This window comes from Clupea harengus, chromosome 16 (assembly GCF_900700415.2).
Source record: "Clupea harengus chromosome 16, Ch_v2.0.2, whole genome shotgun sequence".
Taxonomy (NCBI): Eukaryota; Metazoa; Chordata; class Actinopteri; order Clupeiformes; family Clupeidae; genus Clupea; species Clupea harengus.
This window is the reverse complement of record NC_045167.1, coordinates 15,115,169-15,135,768: the sequence shown is the minus strand read 5'-3', so window position 1 is coordinate 15,135,768 and position 20,600 is coordinate 15,115,169. Positions and strand designations below refer to the sequence as shown.

At 47.2% G+C, this 20,600-nt stretch overlaps 1 protein-coding gene across 1 annotated transcript in view; it reads right to left on the bottom strand.

Moving 5' to 3' along the window:
- sema3c (sema domain, immunoglobulin domain (Ig), short basic domain, secreted, (semaphorin) 3C) overlaps positions 1–20,383 on the bottom strand; it is a 37,970-nt gene extending 17,587 nt beyond the window's left edge. The window contains exons 1-4 of the mRNA XM_031582962.2: positions 20,082–20,383; positions 16,951–17,137; positions 2,169–2,329; positions 1,061–1,123 (exon numbers count right to left, since the gene is read on the bottom strand). Of these exons, the coding sequence (XP_031438822.1) occupies positions 1,061–1,123; positions 2,169–2,329; positions 16,951–17,098 (372 nt within the window). The 5' untranslated portion in view covers positions 17,099–17,137; positions 20,082–20,383. The remainder of the gene's footprint in view (positions 1–1,060; positions 1,124–2,168; positions 2,330–16,950; positions 17,138–20,081) is intronic.
- Positions 20,384–20,600: the final 217 nt, after the last annotated feature.

The window sequence follows — 20,600 nt, the reverse complement described above, 5'->3', positions numbered from 1 at the left end:
TTTCCACTGAGTAAAAAAATCACTAATCACTTTTCATTTTTACCATACTTTACTTCTGAGAGTTTCCTGAATTTTGTCATGTAGATATATCCGTGATTAGTTGTTTGTTTGTGTTGAGCTCTACGCCACTTGAAAACAGCTCTAAATGATTAAACGTGAAATTAAATCTACATCATTCTCCCACTCTCTCTATCCTTCCATTCTTTCTCTCTCTCTCTCTCTTTCTCTCTCTCCTTTCTTTCATCGACTCATTAGAGCTCAGACAACGCCGTTCCAATAACCAACCTCCCCCACTGTCTCACACTTCGATGCACACACTTCAACTAGACTTCAGCCATCTCTTCATTAGCTCCCCCTCAACTGACAAGTTTATTCATTTATTTGTCATTCCATCACCGCAGCCAGTCAGATAGAACACCGATATCGCTCATCACCCGCAGACGAGGCTTGAGAGCAGCCAGTCCATTAAGCGAGAAGTTGTGGGGTATTGTGGGAGATGCCGCAGACAGCCCGAAGGGCCTGCTGTGACTGGGGAGCTGGATATCACACTGGGCGCCTCACTTTGATGAAGGTTGCTTGTGTTCTCTCCAGCAGACTGGGAACACAGGTAGCCACCCACGCGCTAGGCTTGTGTTTCTGGCGAACGTAATTAACGGCAGGGGGGGGCGGTTAAGATCCTCCGTGGCTGCACATCTGTGCTTCCACATGGGGTCCAGTACTGCCAAAGGCCCCCACAGCCCACTCTTGTGGACAGAGGACCTGCCAATGGATCGGAGACTGCGTTCGTGGGAGAATAGCAAGTTAGCGTCAGCATGCTAACTCATCCACAAAGAGTTCAAAGTCTCCCCAGTCTTTTGCATTAACTCATTAAATAAATGTAGCCTATTTACTAGAGTTTAATAATCAATGATTCATTAAAGCTCCACTAAACCAGCGACTAATGATTGGAACCGAAACTCAAGGGGTTGGGGGAATGAATCCATGGCAGGCAAAAACCATGATTTCACGAGCCTGAGAGCGCCAGATGTTGGCAGAGGTTCGGAGATGCCAGTGGGCTTACCGTAGGGTCTTTACCAGCCATATGGCACTCCTCGATCTTGACGACGGAGGCGGGCCAGAACACCTGATGGGAAAAGCATAAGAATAGGTTTTGAGGAAAGTCTTTTCATCATGGACTACCTGGAAACAGAAGACAGGTATAAGTGTACAGTACATCAGACCAGAAACATGCCTGTGCTGAAAACCTTGGCAGGGACGGCAACAGTATTTTTCTTTTTGAGACAACAGCCTTGTGTTATTAGTTAGGAGCAGGAATACAGAGTTCTTTTAAGGTCTCCCTCCCACTCTCTCTGTCTCTAACATTCAGTAATTATTCTGCAAATGCTTCTGCAGAAAACAACCCCCACACATCATTGAGGAGAAATACTGAATATAATAATAGCATACCCATTATTAATCCACTGTGTTTTCCTCTCTGTACATTAGGTGTGTGTGTGTGTGTGTGTGTGTGTATGTGTGTCTGTGTGTCTGTGTATGTGTGTCTGTGTGTCTGTGTATGTGTTTGTGTGTGTGTCCATGCAGGTGAATGTGAGTGGGTGCACGTGTGCGTGTGTGTGTGTGTGTGTGTGTGTGTATCACACTGTGCTCACTATCAGCATAAGTAAGCAGAGAAATCCTATAGAGAGATACCCCCCCCTTATCTGATGAGCAATGCCCCTTTTACTCCTATAGAGATCCACACTGTCGCTGTTACCTATGCCGAGAGCCCTGAGTGGCTGTAATTGCCATTATTACCTGCCATTGTTGTATTAGCGGCACTTCCACATTTATGCATGGAAAAATCCATTCACTGCCCTGGTCCCGTGTGATAATATGGTTACATACTTAGTGTAGGATTTATGGAGAAAACTGATGAACAATGACTAGCTTGTCCTCACAGATTATTACCCATTACCTCTGAATATAACTTATATGGACAAAATGGTGTGAAGCTTATAAAAATGGCCATTTGGAGTAATGACTCTGGACAAACATTAATGATGTGATGTTGGAGTTGCTTTATTGCTTTTACCTCAAGGTCTGGGAATGTAAGGTAATGCTTTCCTGTGCTACTGTACTCTATGGATCTTTGGGCCATTGAGCATTGGCCATTGTGTGTGTGGACTCACTTTAAGTGTGCCTTGGGTGATGTTGTTGATGTCCACGGACAGGACGTGGTCCTTGCAGCCCACATACATCCGGTCTTGATCCTCGTCCATCAGCAGGATTCGATAGTCCATGGGACTCTCACTCAGAGCGTAGTGCTCAAAGGACTGAGAGGCCTCGAGCTCTGGGATTCACAAATACAGACAGAGACACAGACACAGACACACACACACACACACACACACACACACACACACACACACACACACACACACACACACACACACACACACATATACGTGCACACCCGCAGACACACAAAGACAGACAGGAGAGGGGGAAACATGATGAATAACAAGCGAGGTGAGGGAGCGAGAGAGAGAGAGAGAGAGAGAGAGAGAGAGAGAGAGAGAGAGAGAGAGAGAGAGAGCATGAGGGAGCATGAAGCATCTCCAGCAGCCCGGCACAGTCACTGAAGTGCTCTGCTTTCTGTTAGCGTTAACTATAAGCAGGGGCTGCTGCCCCGGGGAGAATGCATCTCAAGCATCACACCTCCACAGGCTCCCCCTCCACCTCCACCTCCGCCCCTCCACCTCCGCCTCCACCCTCCAGCATTGGGGCAGTATGGAAAAGAGAGAGAGGTGCCTGTGTCTTTCACAAACCCCCCGAAGCTCCCCAAAGCTTCAATGTGCTTCAGGAGGGAGAAGAGGTAAACATCTCCTCTCACCGCAGTACACACTCACATTCACTTAAAGCTTATGGAGGGCCCCCACATAGGAGAAGGGAGAGAAAGAGAATGAGAAAGAAAGAGCGTGAGACAGAGAGAGTGAGAGAGAGGGAGAGAGAGAGAGAGAGAGAGAGAGAGAGAGAGAGAGAGAGAGAGAGAGAGAGAGACAGAGAACAGGGCAAAAGTACTCTTCAGTGCACTATCAAAGCCCTTCGCCCTGAAAGCCAAGCTTATGAATATTTATTATTTTTTCAATCAGCAATGAGAGGCCAGGAGAGTGAGGAGTTGCGCTGATCTGTGCCGTTTCTTTTTCTCCTCTCCTCCTCTTCTTTTCTTTCCCCTAACACTCCTTTCATCCTTTGTTTGTTGCCCCGCGCGGTTCAACAAACAATTTGTGCCGGGGCCCTCCCCTTGGCCAAAGTCACTTTCTGATTCTTCCCCGGCCCCTTTCTCTTCATCACAAAGAACCTTTCGTACCAAAAGGAGAGGAGAGTGGTTCCCCTCTCCTTGGTTCCTTGGTTCCTGTACATTACAGCATATTTTGGCAGGCCCAGCCACGGCCTTTCATCACAAAGTAGGGACCACTTTTACTCCAAGTATAGAGTGTGAGCAAACCTGCCCCCTCCACATACCCCCCCACCTCCCAGGACTGTCTTCATTGCTCTCCGAATCCTACATCACACATAAGTGATGCTGTCTAGAGCTATTGGCCACTCTAAACACATAGAGTGAGAAACATCACAGGAGTTAGAAAATGAGTAACACATAAAGTGTGGAAACACACACACACGCGCACACACAGACACACATACCTACAGACGAAACACTGTGTTTCACCTTACCGTGCCGGATATATATTGGACTGGAAGAGTCTTGTCAGACACATCCAGAGAATGTGTGTTTAATAAAGATGGGACCTCTGGAGGAACAGATTGCATCGCCCAGGCTTCAAAGCTGCCACGATAGCATCTCACAAGAGCTCAGGGAAGAATTATTAAAGCACCACAATAGCACAAAAAGAACTCATCAGGATAAACCTGGTCTGACAGAGAGAGTGGGGGGAAGTAGAGAGGGATATGGCGCATAGGAGAGAGAGAGAAAGAGAAACAGACTGAGAGGGAGAGAGAGAGAGTAAGAGCAAGATACTGTATATACCATTGAAGAAATAACTGAGGTTTAATTACCATACACATTGCTTCAGACCTGGCCCAAGATGGTATGATTATGCCTCTCCTCAAAAATCAGTGAAGGAGACTAGACTCAAGATGTTTTATCAACTTTATTTCGCTTCGGGGGGAAAAGCCTGAAAGTCAGAGTCCTGCTCCCTGTTATAAACATCACCAGTGGGTTTCAAAACATCAAAACCGGTATTTTTATTTGACCTTAATCCATTGTTTCACGATCCTGTATCCTGTCTCATGCCCCCTCCTTGGTCTGTATGTTTTCCATCTTTCCCTGATCTACATACCCGACTGAACTCGTCAGTGGTAGTCTTGATTAGCTAAGCACATCTGATTTTGCCAATCTGATTTTTCGATGTAAATTATAATTATGCAGACTTTGATCAAGTCTGCTTGAAACAGCTGGGTAAGGGGGCGGGGGGATCTCCAGGAGAAGGACTGAGAGTTGAAGTTACACTAGGAGCATATCTAACAGTAACCCAACAACATCTCAAGTCTGTTTTAGTGAACACTGGCCAAGACAGAGGGCAAGTCTTGCATGCTAGTGAGGTCTGTCAACAAAGGCACTTTTGTTTCTCTTTCCTATGACAATGAGCTTCCCCCCTCCAGGCCACAGTCCACAGACAGAGCATGACTATACACTTGTCGCCGAGGAAACTCAAACATTCTGTGTGTGCACTGAGGAGACAACGCGGAATATCACACAACTCTGAAGCTCGTTGAAACAACTGTTAGTCGTTCTTTTTTTTTTTCGTGAATCCTCATGTTTGTTTGCGCAGGGGTGGAATCGGACACGTTCGCTGTTTCCGCCCCGCTGCGTGGCCCGTCCGCCGACCAGGAGGCCGTGTTGTGGGAAGGGACGACAGAAAGTGGTCAGGTGACCTCTGCACCTCGCTGAATAAATGGACGAGGGGGCCTCCACCCCTCTTCTGGAGAGCGCCGCGGTGTCCGGTGTCCGCTCCATCCAACACCCCGACTCGCAAAAAAGCATGTGAAGCATGCCCAAATCAACACAGACTACCTCCGCCCGCCAGTGTCAACATTCCCACAAGCATTGGTCAGGTGCAGGGCTATTGCACCTGTGAGATCCAAGGGGGTAAAAGTTAAAGCGTGTCTGCCATGAAGGAAATATCAAGTGGCATATTAGCCAGATGTTAACCTCCCAGTCTCCACTAAAAAAACCTCACTGGACCAAAGGTTAAATGCTGACACAAAATCTGTTATCATGTCTGGAGATGAGATAAGTGGAAGAGATACTGCGAGACACAGGGTGCGGCCCAGGGTTTTGGATGTCTCCCATAAGATTCTGTATGATTGGGTTATAACTGTTATGTCAAATGTAAAAGGATTACATAGTGTAGAGATTAGTTTACGACAAACAATGTAAGGCCGTGTCTACAGTCCAACCCGCTAACTCTGAAATCCCAGTGACCTCAGTGGAGTGTGCTCATCCTCTCGACAGACTGACAGATAAAGTGTTATATCTCACTGCGAGAAACTGGCCAGACTCTCTGGTACCATCAAACCACCACGCTACTGAGAACAACCCACAAAATAACGACTTTTAAAAGGTCGGGGACATAACTCCCGGTCACACTCCCCGAATGATTCTTGGAGAGAGGACAGAATGGGTTTACGGCGCTTATTGTGGAGTAAATCAAAAATCGTGAAACTCAAAACCGTGGCCCAGCTATGGGAAGCTCTGACTTTTGGCTCATTCGAACAAATTTACAGTGGATACTGTGGTGGTATTTTTCAACGCTCTGATGAATGAATCCACGAGGATGTAATGCCTGTTCACCACATGTGCGTGGTTAGTCATAGGTTTGGCCAGATTCCTTCATTGTGACATCAGCAGTGGAGAGCCCGAGGGGGTTGTGTGTGTGTGTGTGTGTATTGGGGAGGGGGGCACGTCACAAACAGTTGCGTAGAGGCGTTTCTGAGAATGCGGTGGGGTTGCTGGAACCATTAGTCTCTGTGTGTGTGTGTGTGTGTGTGTTTATTTCGCTCAGATGTGGGTTAATGACAACAGGCATAAACGTGGAGGGGACTTACCACGGGGTACTCCTCCCTTGTCACTGGTTTGACCCGTTTCCCAAAATATGCCTTGAGCTGTGGTGGAGTGAGAGGATCTACTCTTCAGCTCCGAGACACAGAGGAGTCACTGGTCAAAGTAATTTCCTTTTTTTCTCCAGCACTCATGGAGGTGGGAGAAACCCGACTCTTGCTTGCTGATCTGCTCAAAGGCGTCCCCCTTTCCACCTAGAGCATGGCCCAACCTCTCAGCCTCAGCAGAGGAGGTGGTGGGGTGTGAGGGGGGTGGTTGTGGTGAGAAGGAAACAGGAAGTCTCAGGGTCTTTCATTATTGATGTTGGCAGGTGGGCTGCGCCTCTTCCAGCTGGGTGCTCTGGCTGCACGGACCCCGCCTCTGCTTTTGACCGCAGGCACTCGCCCGTGGGGACCCGACAGCTCCGGCTCTGTTCGAGGCTCGCCCGGTCATCTGGCGCCGGTCAGCCGTGTGATGTAGCGAGGGGTCGCCCCCTCCCCCCCCCGGCAGCAGCAGCAGAGCATGCCTGTAGTGGTGCAGGTGACCGCACATTTGCCTCCGTGCCTTTGAAGTGCGTTGCATTTTGTGGAAGCCCGGTCGGGGCAAGAACTGAGGCAGCGGTCTTTCGTCAAGTCTGAAGACCTCTGGTCATCCATTATGAAAAGAACAGTTGCGGGTTTGTAGGAGTGCTGGGGGGGGGGGGGGTCCTTTAGCATGGTCAGGTGCTGTCAAAAGGAGGCCTTCAGATGTCTACATGAGATCTAGAGGGCATTGATGTAACACGCAAAACAGCCTACTGAAGAGGCTCAAGAGCACCAGGTTGAAGGATCGATGAACTGAATGGATGAACTGAATGGATGAAATGAACTGAATGATGAATGTATACACTAACGAATGCATGCTCATTCACCTTGTATGATAGTATAACCTCAGGCTATACTGACATGGATCATCTCAGCACATACTCCTATCATGGCTAATAGACATTGAGGAAGTGTTATAGGATGGGAGACAACAAAAGAGTTTAGATAAACAAGCAATATATATTACATTTGTCATTTTGTTGTTCAACACAGAGAATTTGGTCTCACAATGACCCTTAAAAATTAAATAACTTTTTAATAAGCTCCAAGCAAAGAGAACAACAAAGCCATTGGGCATATGAAGCCCTAGCAACCACATGTTTCGTAACTGTTTCTGACTGCTAACATTTTCAGCGTGAGGCAGGACTGGATGTTTATGTAATGTGCGGTTTGTGAAGTTATTACACTTTTTCATGCAAGCATTACGTCTGTTTTTTAAACACAAGTAATTAATGCACTGTGGAAACATCAAAAGCTTTTTGGAATCCTTGGAAATTGAATGTAGAGAAAACCAACAAACAAAAAAACCCATCCTGAAATGTGCCTCTAGGCTAAAGGGACAATGTGCCTGGAAATGGGACGGAAAAGCAAAGAAACATCCCATGCCACGTTAGTTTGGCAGTAATTTAATCGAGAGGGCAAAATGGCAGTGGCCGTGTAATTAAATGGAGATTGCCATTGCATTGTTTGGGTGTCTGGGATGAAATCAGCGCTGGGGAATTCCAATTAAAGAAGTTCTATTGGGCCTCTAGCGGTAAACAGCACGGTGGCGTTCCTTGGCCTGGTCACGGCCATACATGGACGGACTGTTCCTTCACGTCACGGTGCTGTAAAAAAGAGATTCACGGTCACTGGAAACTCTTTCAGCCTTTTTATCTAAGAGATGAGAACAGTACAGTACTTCCCACAGGTTTTTGTTTTTGTAAGGGCGGGGGGGGGGGGGGGGGGGGGGGGGCAAAAGACCTGGCGCCAACAGACTGAAGTGTATTGCTGTGATGTCACCAGTGTCACTTATGCTATTCACCCTAGATTACCCCTTGCCTGGTAGTGACATCATCAAACCGAGCCAGACAGTGACGCATCCGGCTCTCTCACAGGGACCAGGAAGACTCCGTCACACTCAGCCCCTTCTCCATGTCAAGGGGGGGGGGGGAGTACAAACTGGAAATTGATGGCCCTTTAATACAAGCTTCAGGATCGGCTTACACTGCGGTAAGGCGTGGGTGTAAGAGTGCTTGCTTCATACTAAGCAGTAGACACCTGTAGGGGATACAGATACTCTCTGGATGCGGGACAGATATCCGGGTCAAAGATACTCTCTGGATGCGGGACAGATATCGGGGTCTTAACCTTGTGCTGCCGGGCTGCCATCCAGTCTCTCTCTCTCTCTCCATGCTCTCTGGCTCTGTAGTGTCTGATTAATCACTCCTCCCTTCAGAGAGGCTGAGCTCTGGTAAAGACCAATGGGAACAAACCAACCACCAGCAACTGAAGCGCTTCATTGCTAATTTGCGTCGCCTTCACTGCACTCCAGCCGGTGCCACCGGTCATCGGGGGCAGCGAGTGGGCAGGACGGCCGCCCACAAACCCCGCCTTCCAATCGCCTGGGCAATAAATGTTTAAGCAGGGGATTTGGAACACCCTCTTTATTCCATGTTCTTTGTGAGCATCGAGTGGGTCCCTCTGTCCGTGGCCGACTTTAAACCTGTGCCAGGCCCCACGCCCCCCCCCCCCAGTGGGGACAAATAGCCAGAGATCTGCATGGCTGCCCTCACGTATTGCGGTGTGTCAGTAGTTTCACACATTGCTGCACTATTCAAAGCTTTGCTCCAGGCAACCTGGCAGCTCTCTCTCTCTCCCCACGCAGGCACATAATGGCCGCTGGCCCAGGGACGGGCATACTTGTCTCCCCTGCCGTGATGGAGACGTAGGCACTTGCCCAAGATTGATGGCTTGTGGGTTGGGTGGCAAGGTTAATCAGGTGAGTCTGACAGCACCGATAGGATGTCCAGTGCAAGATTGGGGGGGGTGTCATTGTGCAGGAGACCACCCAGACCGGTTGGCACGTGGACCGAGAGGAGAAAGTCGTCAGCGAGTCTGTCCAGCCGACATTCCCCACATTTTCCCAGGGGCGGCCAGAGTGTGGATATACCCAACAGGCATTCTAACAATTTCCGCTGCACACACACACTTACCATTCATTAGAGCAAATAACTGGATTTTGTCGTTGTCACTGCAATCCCAGATGACTATCACTTTGCCCTTACAGACTAAATACAGACAAGACGGCCTACCTTTGGTTATGGCACTGAAAACATTATATTATACCTTCTATATATTTTCCTCTCAATTCAAAGGCCTTCTGGGTCTACTGTGACAAACTGCCTCCTTCTCAGAGCTTCTCCTCACTCTGGCACTGGGTGTCCGGTGCCGTGAGGCTCCTGGATGAGGCTGCTTGCTGCTATCTGCGTCAGTAGCGTGTGGATTTCTGTGGCCTGCCACCCTCCCTCCACGAGCTGAAACAGGAGCCTCTGACCTGCCTGTGCGAACACGAGCGCGTGCTTTAGCCCCAATTAGCATCTGCTGCTCTCTTCTTCACCTGTCACACAGCTCCCCTGGGTACCCCTGTGACCTTTGACCCCACCTACCGGCATCCACTCACCTCTCACCCCTCTTGTGCTGTAAAATACATGACTATGTCTGAGCTCCGCAGAGACCGAGCTAGAACCTAAATAGGTTACAGGAGGCTTTCTGGGTCGAGAGGAGGACGCAGGAAAGGCTAGCCCAATCTTGAACAACTCAGCCCATTTGTCACGGCTTCCATTTTGAGAGGATATTTTAAAAGGTTGTAGTTACGTTTCATTAAAATGGCCATACATCCTGTCGGGAACCTCGGAGGGGTGTAAGGGGCTTTGATGTGTCTGAGGACTAAGTGAGACAAATGTGGTTGATGCATTCGAAAGGGAACATTAAAAGATTCAGGAACTTTGACTGAAGTGGACCCTTTTGCTGGCCTTTTGATCCAGATTGTAGGAGAGGAAAGACAATTTTCGTCTGGGTAATAAAATTAGTTTGCGAGAGTCCACGTGAAATGGGCTTAAGTATTGTTCCATTCCCCCAGTGTTTCCTTCATTTGTTTCACGACCGCATGCTGAAGCTTCCCCCCACTTCTTTTACGATGGTGGGAGCACTGGCCTTTCAAACGGAAAAGCATTTAAGTCAGAGCCTCCGCTGCTGAGCATCCAAGTGCTTTAACCAAATTGATTCTGATGTATTCCTGAGAAAAAACTTTAATACCACAGTCGGCATGCATAGTTAAACAGAGAGGGGATTGACATCGAATATCTGGGAAGACCTTAGAGAGCAACTGTGAATTAATCAAACTAAATCAATGCAATGCTGACATGCAGGAATCCGCTCCGATCATTACCAGTTTGACCTCCACATGTCAGTAAACAGACCTTGTTGTCAATATTGATTGTTAAAGATTGAGCCTCCGCAGTGCAAAGAAATTGACAGAATCTGACATTCAAAGATGACTCTGGGGTCAGGGCAGACATGTCAAAATAATGAGAAAATGAAAGACAAATTGACAGATAGAGAGAGAGAGACAGATAGATAGAGATAGAGAGAGAGAGAGAAACTGACAGACACGTTGTCTGAACACCACAGCCTCAGGCATGAGTACACTGCCTAACCTTCACTGGAGAATGTCTATGTCCTAACTCAATCAATTAACACTGTTTAACAAGCAGATGCATGCCTGGGGAAACGAGAGAGAGAAAGAGAAAGAGACAGAAAGAGAGAGAGAGAGAAAGAGAGAGAGAGAGAGAGAGAAAACAAGACACAAGTTGTTTGTGCCTCTCTCCATGCCACTGACGGCGACAACCTTGACAGGCCCCTGGTTTGTGTTTCTGGGGAATTCCCCAGATCCTGAGGTGTCACAGTTGTTTTTGATAAACTTGTTTATGTTTTCAATTTCTGTGAACGTCATGCCCCTAATAGTTGGCCTACATGGAAGATCAATACTATACCCCAGGAAAGACACTTATTGAATTAGTGTCATTTTTCAGACTTGCTAAGCCGTTCTCCTGAGCAGCTACCACCCTCTTTTAAAAATGCACCCTCATGGATGACCTTTGACCTTTAACTGACCTCGCAAGGCGACTGCTCACCATCTTCTGTTTGTGTCTCGTTTAATGCTGTTATTGCTCGGAGGGTCAGAGACATAACAAACAGTCAAAAGGGCAAAGCCATCCAACAGACATTACCATGAAATTTATACGAAAGATTTAGAAAGATGCAGGGTCGATTTAAGATCAATTTTAGGTGGATGGGATAAACATTTCCTGAACAGTAACCCATTGTTGTAGATGTCAATGTGTGATTTATGCCAGACTGCTCCTAAGAAGGCAATAGTTTTGGCACAACGCAACCCTGTCTACTCTAAAGCCCTGATCTTGATGCAAAAGAATTTAGAAAATGCTTTACTTCTAGCCACGTCTCACACTGAGTCAACTCTAGCCTTGACTTTACCCTCGTCAAAATAAAAAAATCAGGAATTGTACTTCATGATTTGAATCGGAATGCAACTGAACATGATTGTGAGGGCTCGGACGTAATTTCCAACATTCCAACCTACAGTTGAAGCCACATTTTTTGCTAAACACAATGATTGGGTGACCAAACCACAGTGGCATATGTTTACCCGAGTGATTCAGCAGGAACAGGCCTCGCAGAGGAGCCACATACAACACCCACTGGTCTGTGCTCTCATATGGCCCCAACCACCGACACGTCCACCTAACACGTCCACCCCACTCAGTCCACCCCCGTTCCCCCCTCTCTCTGTATTTATTATATACATATATATATGCTAGACTACGCTAGAACAATGAAGGAGTGAAGGAAGGAGTCTATGGAGCGTGATGAAGACGAGGCCTGATCTGGGTGAAGGAAGCCATCCGCCGTCCGGGGGGGGCAGGCCGTGCCTGGGCCAGAGGGAGCGATCGCTCACCACAGTCCCCGCTCCGATCCATCCCAGACACGAGACCGGAGGGGAGTTCCACCCCTCGGTCTCAGAGACGGATGAGGTGGATTAAAATGGACACAGGGGCTTCCATGCAGACACAAACGGTCACTCACACACACACACACACACACACACACACACACACACACACACACACACACACACACACACACACACACACACACACACTCCCATACACACAAACACACACCCGTGTGCACATTGGACATCAATCTGAAGATGAATGAGGTGGATTGGAAGAGACACATGCTTGGACAAACACTAAGACAAGCACAGACAAACACACATGCACACACACTCACACACACTCACACACAGACACAGACAAACATACACACACACACACACACACACACACACACAGAGACACACACACACACACACACACATACACACACACACACACACACACACACACACACACACACACACACACACACACACACAAGAATGCATACATGTACGCAAGTTCAGCCAGTAAATGGCATTAACTTTCTTACCACCGTGACTAGTTTGTGTTAAGAGAACAATGATGGAGTTCAGACTGATTTTGACCGACCCATTAAAAAAAGATGCGACACGTCACACAGCCTGTCCATCGTCCAACAATGACCATGACGCTCAACACCCAACGTGTTAGTGTTCAACACGCAGCCATCACAACAAAGAGCGAGACACAAAACAAGACCTGCAGCAGCCTGCGTGCAAAGCGCCGTAACTCAAACAGCATAGTCAGTCCAGATCCAAAGATCACTGTGTAAATACTACACATCAGTTTATGAAAGGGACTCTGCGATGCGTGTCTGGAGGTGCAAACAGCATTGAAGGCATGGACTGGACAAACACTTTCTCAGGATCGTTAACAGTCGGAAAAAAAGAGGCCAGAGGCTGTTTGGGTGGCCCAGGATGAAGCAATGCAGTCGTGCAATTCCATACACAGTCTTCGTCCGAACCCCAGGTTTATTTAAATGGGTCGGGTTAGTTTTAAAAGAAACAGTCAAACAAACGTACCCATCTCAACTTAAATATTCTGAACATGAGCAATAAATTGGTGTCTCTGAATAACCATACAGCTAGGTTTTACCTGACCCTTGCACCCTCTCCCATTCTCACGACAGGTTAAAATAAAACTTTGGAGGTCTTGGGTTTCTCTTGATAAGCACACATGGGTATCGGGCTACATCTCTGAGGTCTGGCCAAGGCTTTACATGGCTATGTTTGTTATTGAGTCTTACAGCATGATTATTCAAAGTAGTTAGCGTGATCACAGCAATATTACAAAGTCTGAGAAAATATTGGCGTCATCTTCCTGCTGTTCTCGCCAAAAAACACAAGAATCTCAGAGCTCATTATATGATCACAAGACACTTCGGGGGAAAATATCTCAGTGCCATTCAGTGTGTAGATTGAAAAGTGCACAAATTGAAAGCTAGACTAAATATTGGAAGTCAAAATATCAAACGAATGTACAAAAACAGATACTATGTAAACGTATAAATCTTGTATAAACCTGGCATGGTTTAATACAATGAACCTGCACTCCAACGTAGCACGTTGTGCTCATTTCAACACAAACTGAGTCCTTTGTGTTTATTATCATTCTCTGCTAAGAATTAGGCCAGCGTTCATCACATTTTTAGCAGCGGCTGTGTTCGATTGTGTTTATTATGGTGCTATGGTGGTTGGCCCACTGCACTGGCATCCCGGGGCAGAGAGAAGAGATGGAATGTCAAAGGCAGCAACTTCTCTCCGAGACAAGACGCAATTGCTCCTGTTCGGGCCCGGTGAACCCATGTCACCCCTGGGGTTGGGTTTCAGGGGCCCAGGGGAGAGAGGTAGGGAGGGGGTGGGGGAGGGGGGGTGGAGCCAGGAGGGTCTCCACACTCCACACACCTCAGCCTCTACCTGCTTTCCACTATAATCCTTCCTTCAGGGGGTTGTTTTCCCACCAAGTTTAAGTTTGGTTAGATCAGGGTCAGAATAATAAATCCCCCCCCCCTATTCTTCGTGGAGCCACCGAACTGGGCTAGTTCTGTGGAGACAGGTGCTGACCCACCTGCAGGTTCTCCCCCTCCAGACCAGACCTTCTCCCCCATTCCCCCAACCCCGAGAGGGACCCCTCAGTCTATAACCACCTCGAAGAGTAGCATCCACACTTGGGCGTTCCAGACTTGTCTTGTATGAGGGAAGAGAGAAAGAGAGAGAGATGGCGGTCTTCACACTTGAGCCTCTGCTCCCCTACCGTCTGTGAACATCTGGCGATTTCTGACTGAGATCCAACTCCTGCCGCGGGAGATATACGCTCCCATCCCTCCTTCGCACCACTGTGATTTATAGCGCGCAAAGTGAGATCAATTCAACCTCGCATCACGTAGTACAGTATAGCGTGGACTTAAATCACGGAAACAAACACAGAAACCTGAGTTATGCTCGCTCACAGAGCCGTGGAACCTCTCTCTCTCTCTGTCTACCTCTCCCACATCCACGAACAACCAACAACTGAAGCCGACAAGCATTCCACAAACCAGCGTTCCTCACGTGAATCTGAAATGTGCCTCCTGAGAGGGAGACAATGTAGCCATCCACATACATCATACTCTGCATCTGAAGCACACCTGTGCGGTTCTCCCCAGTCAAGGGAGAACCTGCAACTAAACGGCAGCCATGTTTGCGAGTCGCGAGTGCTTCTCCGTTGTCGCCACGCCGCTCTACGCTGACGACTTCAGCAGAGCTCGTCTAATCCCGAGCAGAGGGACCAATCAAACCCACACCTGGCTTCGCACTGTGGGGGCCTGACTTCTTTTCAGCATGGTGACTCTTTCACCGCAGGGGTCAGCCATTTTTACAGAGCTGCAGCGCATAGCAGACGTCGAGGACTTCTTCTGGTGGTCCCCCTCCCTTTCCTCCAGGCCTTCCCTCTGTTCACCCCTTTTTGACTGCCAATGTTCTCAGGTCAGCACTGTGAGCCAGTGGGCCATGAGTCAGTAGTTAGTCAGGCTCTGCAGTGGAAAGACGCTGGATTAAACCATCCCACAGCTGTGCAGCACACATATACAGATTTAGGAATTAACAGAGAGATGGAGAAAACGAAGAAAGAAAGAAAGAAAGAACAAAGCACAATGGTCAGAGGAGGGGAAATACAGCAGCGACTAAAAGTAGAAACCATGATCTGCAGTGAATAAAGTCTTACTTGGGACGAAACAACCAGGAGAAAACAGGCAGGCAGATGCTGACAGGCGAATAAAGAGCCTGAAATATAGTAGGAGGACCTGAGAAGATACCACCAGTTCCTTCTACATCAGACCAGCCAAGCCCATCAAACACAAAGCCCACCATTCTCTCCAAACACAAACCCACTGGCAACCTGCCGCATGACCGACCCAACGAAGATCAGCCAGAGCTGTAACTCACCCTCTACTGTACTCACACTGTACCTGTGTGTCTGTGTATGTGTGTATGTGTGTATGTGTGTATGTGTGTATGTGTGTATGTGTGTGTATGTATGTGTGTGTATGTGTGTGTGTGGGGGAGGGGTGTGTGTGTGTGTGACAGAGAGTGAGTGTGACAGAGAACGAGAGAGATTCAGAGAGAAATAAAGGAAAGGGAGAGACAGACAACCATACAGTTGAGACCAAGAGAGAAAGATATTCAGAGAGAGAATGAGAGAGAGGGAGCTCCAACTGCTTAAGTGCACAACACCAAACAGCCAAGGCCACTCTAAGGGGGCCTGACATTCTTGTCACCACAGAGACAGACACAGAACAGACGCCCCACCAGACCCCCCCCCCCACACACACACACACACACACACAGACACACACCGCCGCCTCCCCAGTCTCTCCTACTCCCTGCTAGTTAAGGGCAATCAACCATCTCCTGTCTAAAGCACCTGTACAGTATCACAACTCTACCCCTACCGCAAGCGTGGAAGTCTGGAACTTTGGAGACTCAAGAAAATAGGCCCCCTCCTCCCCTTCTCTCATTCCCCTTCTCTCAGGCCTATTAATAATTCAGCCAATGATCCATGTCAAGGTAATTAAATATGAAAAAATAAGAGCAAACTGGCTGGAATAATGAGGAAGAGGACCTTCGTTGCACTCCACATGAATTAAAGTTTAACTGTGCAAAGATGTCGGGCCAGTTCACTACAGACTCACAGCCGTGAGTTGATTCAGAATTCATTCATGGCATGAGTCAAGGCTGACTCCTTGTTTAATTAAACCCGGTACTGATTCATAGTGAAGATCAGTTCATCTCAGATTTTACAGTGTAGCTCCACAGCATGTCACACCACAGGTGAAACTCCAACTGCTTCACTGTTCACTTGTGCAACTTTCCTCTTTGCTTAACTTATTTATGGCACACTTAAGTTTGTCCAGCCCTGATAACTGAGAGCATATCTAATAAATCAGATAAATACAGCAATAAATCAGACCCCTTATAAAATGCCACATCCACCATAATATGTGCATGACAGGCAGAGGGATGAACAGCATAGTTCTGGAGGGAGGTTCTTTTTTAATAGCACCTAAAACAGGTCAGTATGTCAGTCTGCTGTGTAAATCTGTTTCACCTAAGCGGGATAGGTGCACTATTAAGAATCATCTTTCCAGACTCAAAACATTTCTTGCATAGTATCTTCCCAGTGACTGGATCAAAACCAGGACAAACTCAATAAATCTGTTCACATCACACACACACACACACACGCACACACACACACACACACACACACACACACACACACACACACACACACACACACACACACACACACATACAGTATATACACACATTTTGGATATGTGTTCAACATTTGCTGTCTTCTCTAACATTAGGGTTCTCCTGACTCTTCTCCATTGAAAGAAGACGCCCACCACTTGGATTCTCACTCACAGTCAGGAAGACACAATAGACAGCAACTCAGTCCTTACCATTGAAAGTGAGGAAGACTCTGGGTAGTGGAGTAGAGAAAGAGGACACGCAGGTGAGGAAGAGTAGTCGAAGAGCCAGTGTCTTCAGGCCTGTCATTCTGCCTGATGACCCCACTGGCCAGGACACATGACCCTGTGGCCACCCCATGATGTCTGGGATGAGAAAAACCACCCAGTCCCAACAAACCTGTCATGAGAAGAGAAAGAAAGAAAGAAAGAAAGAAAGAAAGAACAAAGCACAATGTGGTTAATCAGGATTTCCAAACCACACACACCACATGTCTTTGGTAAGAGGTTCTGTATGTGTGGATCAAAGGTCTCCCGTGAGAATTGGGAAATGCACTATTGCCTTTCAAAAGACTGGTACAAAATGCATGAGTTAACTCTTTATAAAAAACATTTGGTGAAGGCCCTTTACTCTGTTTTTTTCTTCTCTGAGACAATAAGAGATCAATAATGAATAAGGACAAGCCGTGCTTAAGGAGGACACACCCTGTGTAGGGATTCTTTCATCGCTGCAGGAGAGCTCAAATGCATCTCTGGACAGAGTAGGGAGGTTACAGAAACATCACGATATATATTTATATTTGCGCGGGGGAAATAAAAGAAAGTCTCCACGCTCATGGCTTATACATGAGCACTCGTGAAAGATTGATGGCCGGCCGTGAAGAGGAAAGCAGGCGCGCAGGATATCTACGAAAGTTTCAATTTGCAATGCGGCCGCAGGTAATGGTTGGGTTGCAGAGGTCAGCCTGTCCTCACAAAGAAGGTTGGTTGCAGCTGTGCAAAAAGCTATACTTACTCTCCTCTACGTGTACTTATGTTTGTGTATGAGAGTGCATGTGTGTGTACAGAATGCGCACGGGTGTAATGAAGCTATTCGGTTAGCATATGGAAAACAGCGTAATGTGAAGATTGCTTTGGCAGTGCATTTAGGGGTAGCCTAGAGAAGGGATGGAAGTTGCAGGGCGGAATGATGAGCAACCATGCTCTCTCTCTCTTTTTCTCTCTCTCCCTCTGGTCCACGAGATGTCAGCCACACAGCTGCTAAAGCCATCACTGGGGAACCCAGCAGGCTGCCACTGAACGTCATAAACCATTACGCCGAGATAAGACACCACGCGGCCCAGCCACCTTACACATACACACCGTATATCCTACTTACATGCCCGCCAACAAACACGCACGCATATACACACACCGAGACTCTCTCTCTCTCTCTCTTTCTCTGTGTTTTTATAAGACAAACTGCATACACTAATAAATACACACTACAGCCCATACAAACCAGGAACTGGTCGGCATCCACATATTTTCACAGATCTTTGTGCAGCATCCCTGAAACTTGAATTCTGGTGCGTATTAACAGACACCAGAGGAATTCATTAAAAAGCACCTAAGCGTTGCTCCTGCCATGCCTGACTGCTCGCTCTCTCTCTCTCTCTCTCAATTAAATCACCCAACTGTGCCTCACAATAGACCTATAACGAGGAATGACCCACTTCATAACTAAACTCAGACCGGACAAACCACTCACTTCGTTTATAGTCTGGGACTTTTGAACGCAGTCCAGGGAAACTGTCAAAAAAGTCTGGCCAGGAAGGTTTAGAAATGAAAGTTTAAATGCGTTTGATTCAAAGCCAGTTTTAAATAAACATTGAAATACATTAGAGTAGAGTGTCATGATAATCTGCTTTATTCTGTGTTGTCTGGCTACTGGCCTAATGAATTTTCCATTTTATCCTCATAGAAACCTCCCCCTTTGAAACCAACTGATGTACATAAAAACATTAAACGGGTGATTTACGAAATCAAGGTTGTTTGTTCTAGATGTTTAACGAAGTCCTTGAAAGTTAGCCTAATTTTTATGTCATCTCTTGAACGTCAAGCCATTACGCATCTGTCGTCTGTGATGTGTAATACACATGCACACAATTTAGTTTGTTTAAACTGTAGTAATTGAGTAAAATGCACTTGCAGCTGGATGAGAGATTGTTTTAAACAGTCTGTCTGTGGTCTTCCTTGTTAAATATAAACAGGGATTGGTTTCAGACAGAGATCGCCACATAGTAATTGAATCAGATACATTTAAGGCAGGAAATCGCATTAGTCCAGTGGAGTCAGTGAAGGTAAAGCACATAGTATGGTGCCAAAGAGCATGTGGCAAGGCGGACGCGGCGCGGCAGCCTTCTGTCTGTGCGGGAGAGAGCGCACAGCGATGACCAGCGCTACCCGTTACCACCATTGCCCGCTATCTGCCAACAGCTCGCTTCCCCGACGCGGTGCCAAAGGCAGGCGTGACCAGCTCTCCGTGAAAATAAAAAAAACGTACCTACGACAAAACAGAAGTGTGCCCTGGGGTAAAATATTGGTTTCGGATTTGCATCCTATCCTATTTACTATTGTTTATTAGCAACGCTGTATATTTGAAAGGAACATTGCTATCATTGTATCTTATTTCTCACACTGAAACGTTTTGAACGAATTGAAATAACTTGGCGACACTGTTTAATGGGCTATTCGTAATATGAGCAACAAGATGTAATAGTAATAGCACCGCAGTGTGTAGGTCATAAAAATAAAACTGAAATGTAATAGTGTCCATATATAAATGTAAAATATACAGAACCAAATCCAAGAAATGCAAAAAACCAAATAGTCTAAATGAATATTAGTGAAACCTTTACAGTTATCGGATCTGAGATCAACCATTCTTCAAAATTTCCACAGAAATCCACTAGCCCTCCTCCATAAGACAATACAAATGTAGTCAGCAGAGAAACTAGAAACAAACATAAAAAGACGACCAAAAGCAATATAAACATCAAATCCAGCCTCAAGATGAATTCAACAGACTCGGAAAGACTTTCACACAGGGTAGCTCAGCGGGCCTGTTGTTTCAGATGAATCCTGCATCAGAACTTTAAGCATTGTCATTTCCCTTGGTCTCACCAGTGGGACCCTCGCACCTGTTAGCCTGAGCCCTGCGATCCAACCTCCCCTCCTCCGCACACACACCGCCTCCACTCCATCTGGACCCCAGGCTGGGGAAGGAAGCCCATGCGCTCCCAGCATGGCCCTACCCCAGCTGGACCCAGACCTGAGTATGGACCCAGGAGGTTCTGACTTACCCTCTCAGCCCGTCCTTAAGCTCCTGATGCCAGTCCAGCCAGTCCAAGGGGTTATCCTGGTTCCACTGAAGACGATTCCAACCCCCCCTTCTCTCTCTCTCTCTCTCTCTCACTCTTACTCTCTGTCCGTATGTTTGAGTGTGTGTGTGTCCCGTTAGTAAGTTCACTGGTGCTCCGCGTCTGCCTCCTTGAAGTGACTTCTCAGAAAAGAGGGGAGAATGGGGAAGAGGAGGAGAAGAGAGCTCTGCTATTCCATCCAGTTGCCTGTAGGACAAGCAAATCTGAAAGAGCAAGAGAGTAAGAGAGAGAGAGAAGAGGGAGGAGAGGAGAGAGAGGGACGGGTTTCCTATTACACTCGTCTCCACTCACTCTCTCACACACACACACACACACACACACACACACATACACTCGCTCATACCCCGTCCTCACTCTCCCTCTCATCTCTATACCCACCTTCTCTTTCTCTCTTTCTCTCTTTCTCTCTCTGCCTCTCTCTAACAAGACAACAGACTGATC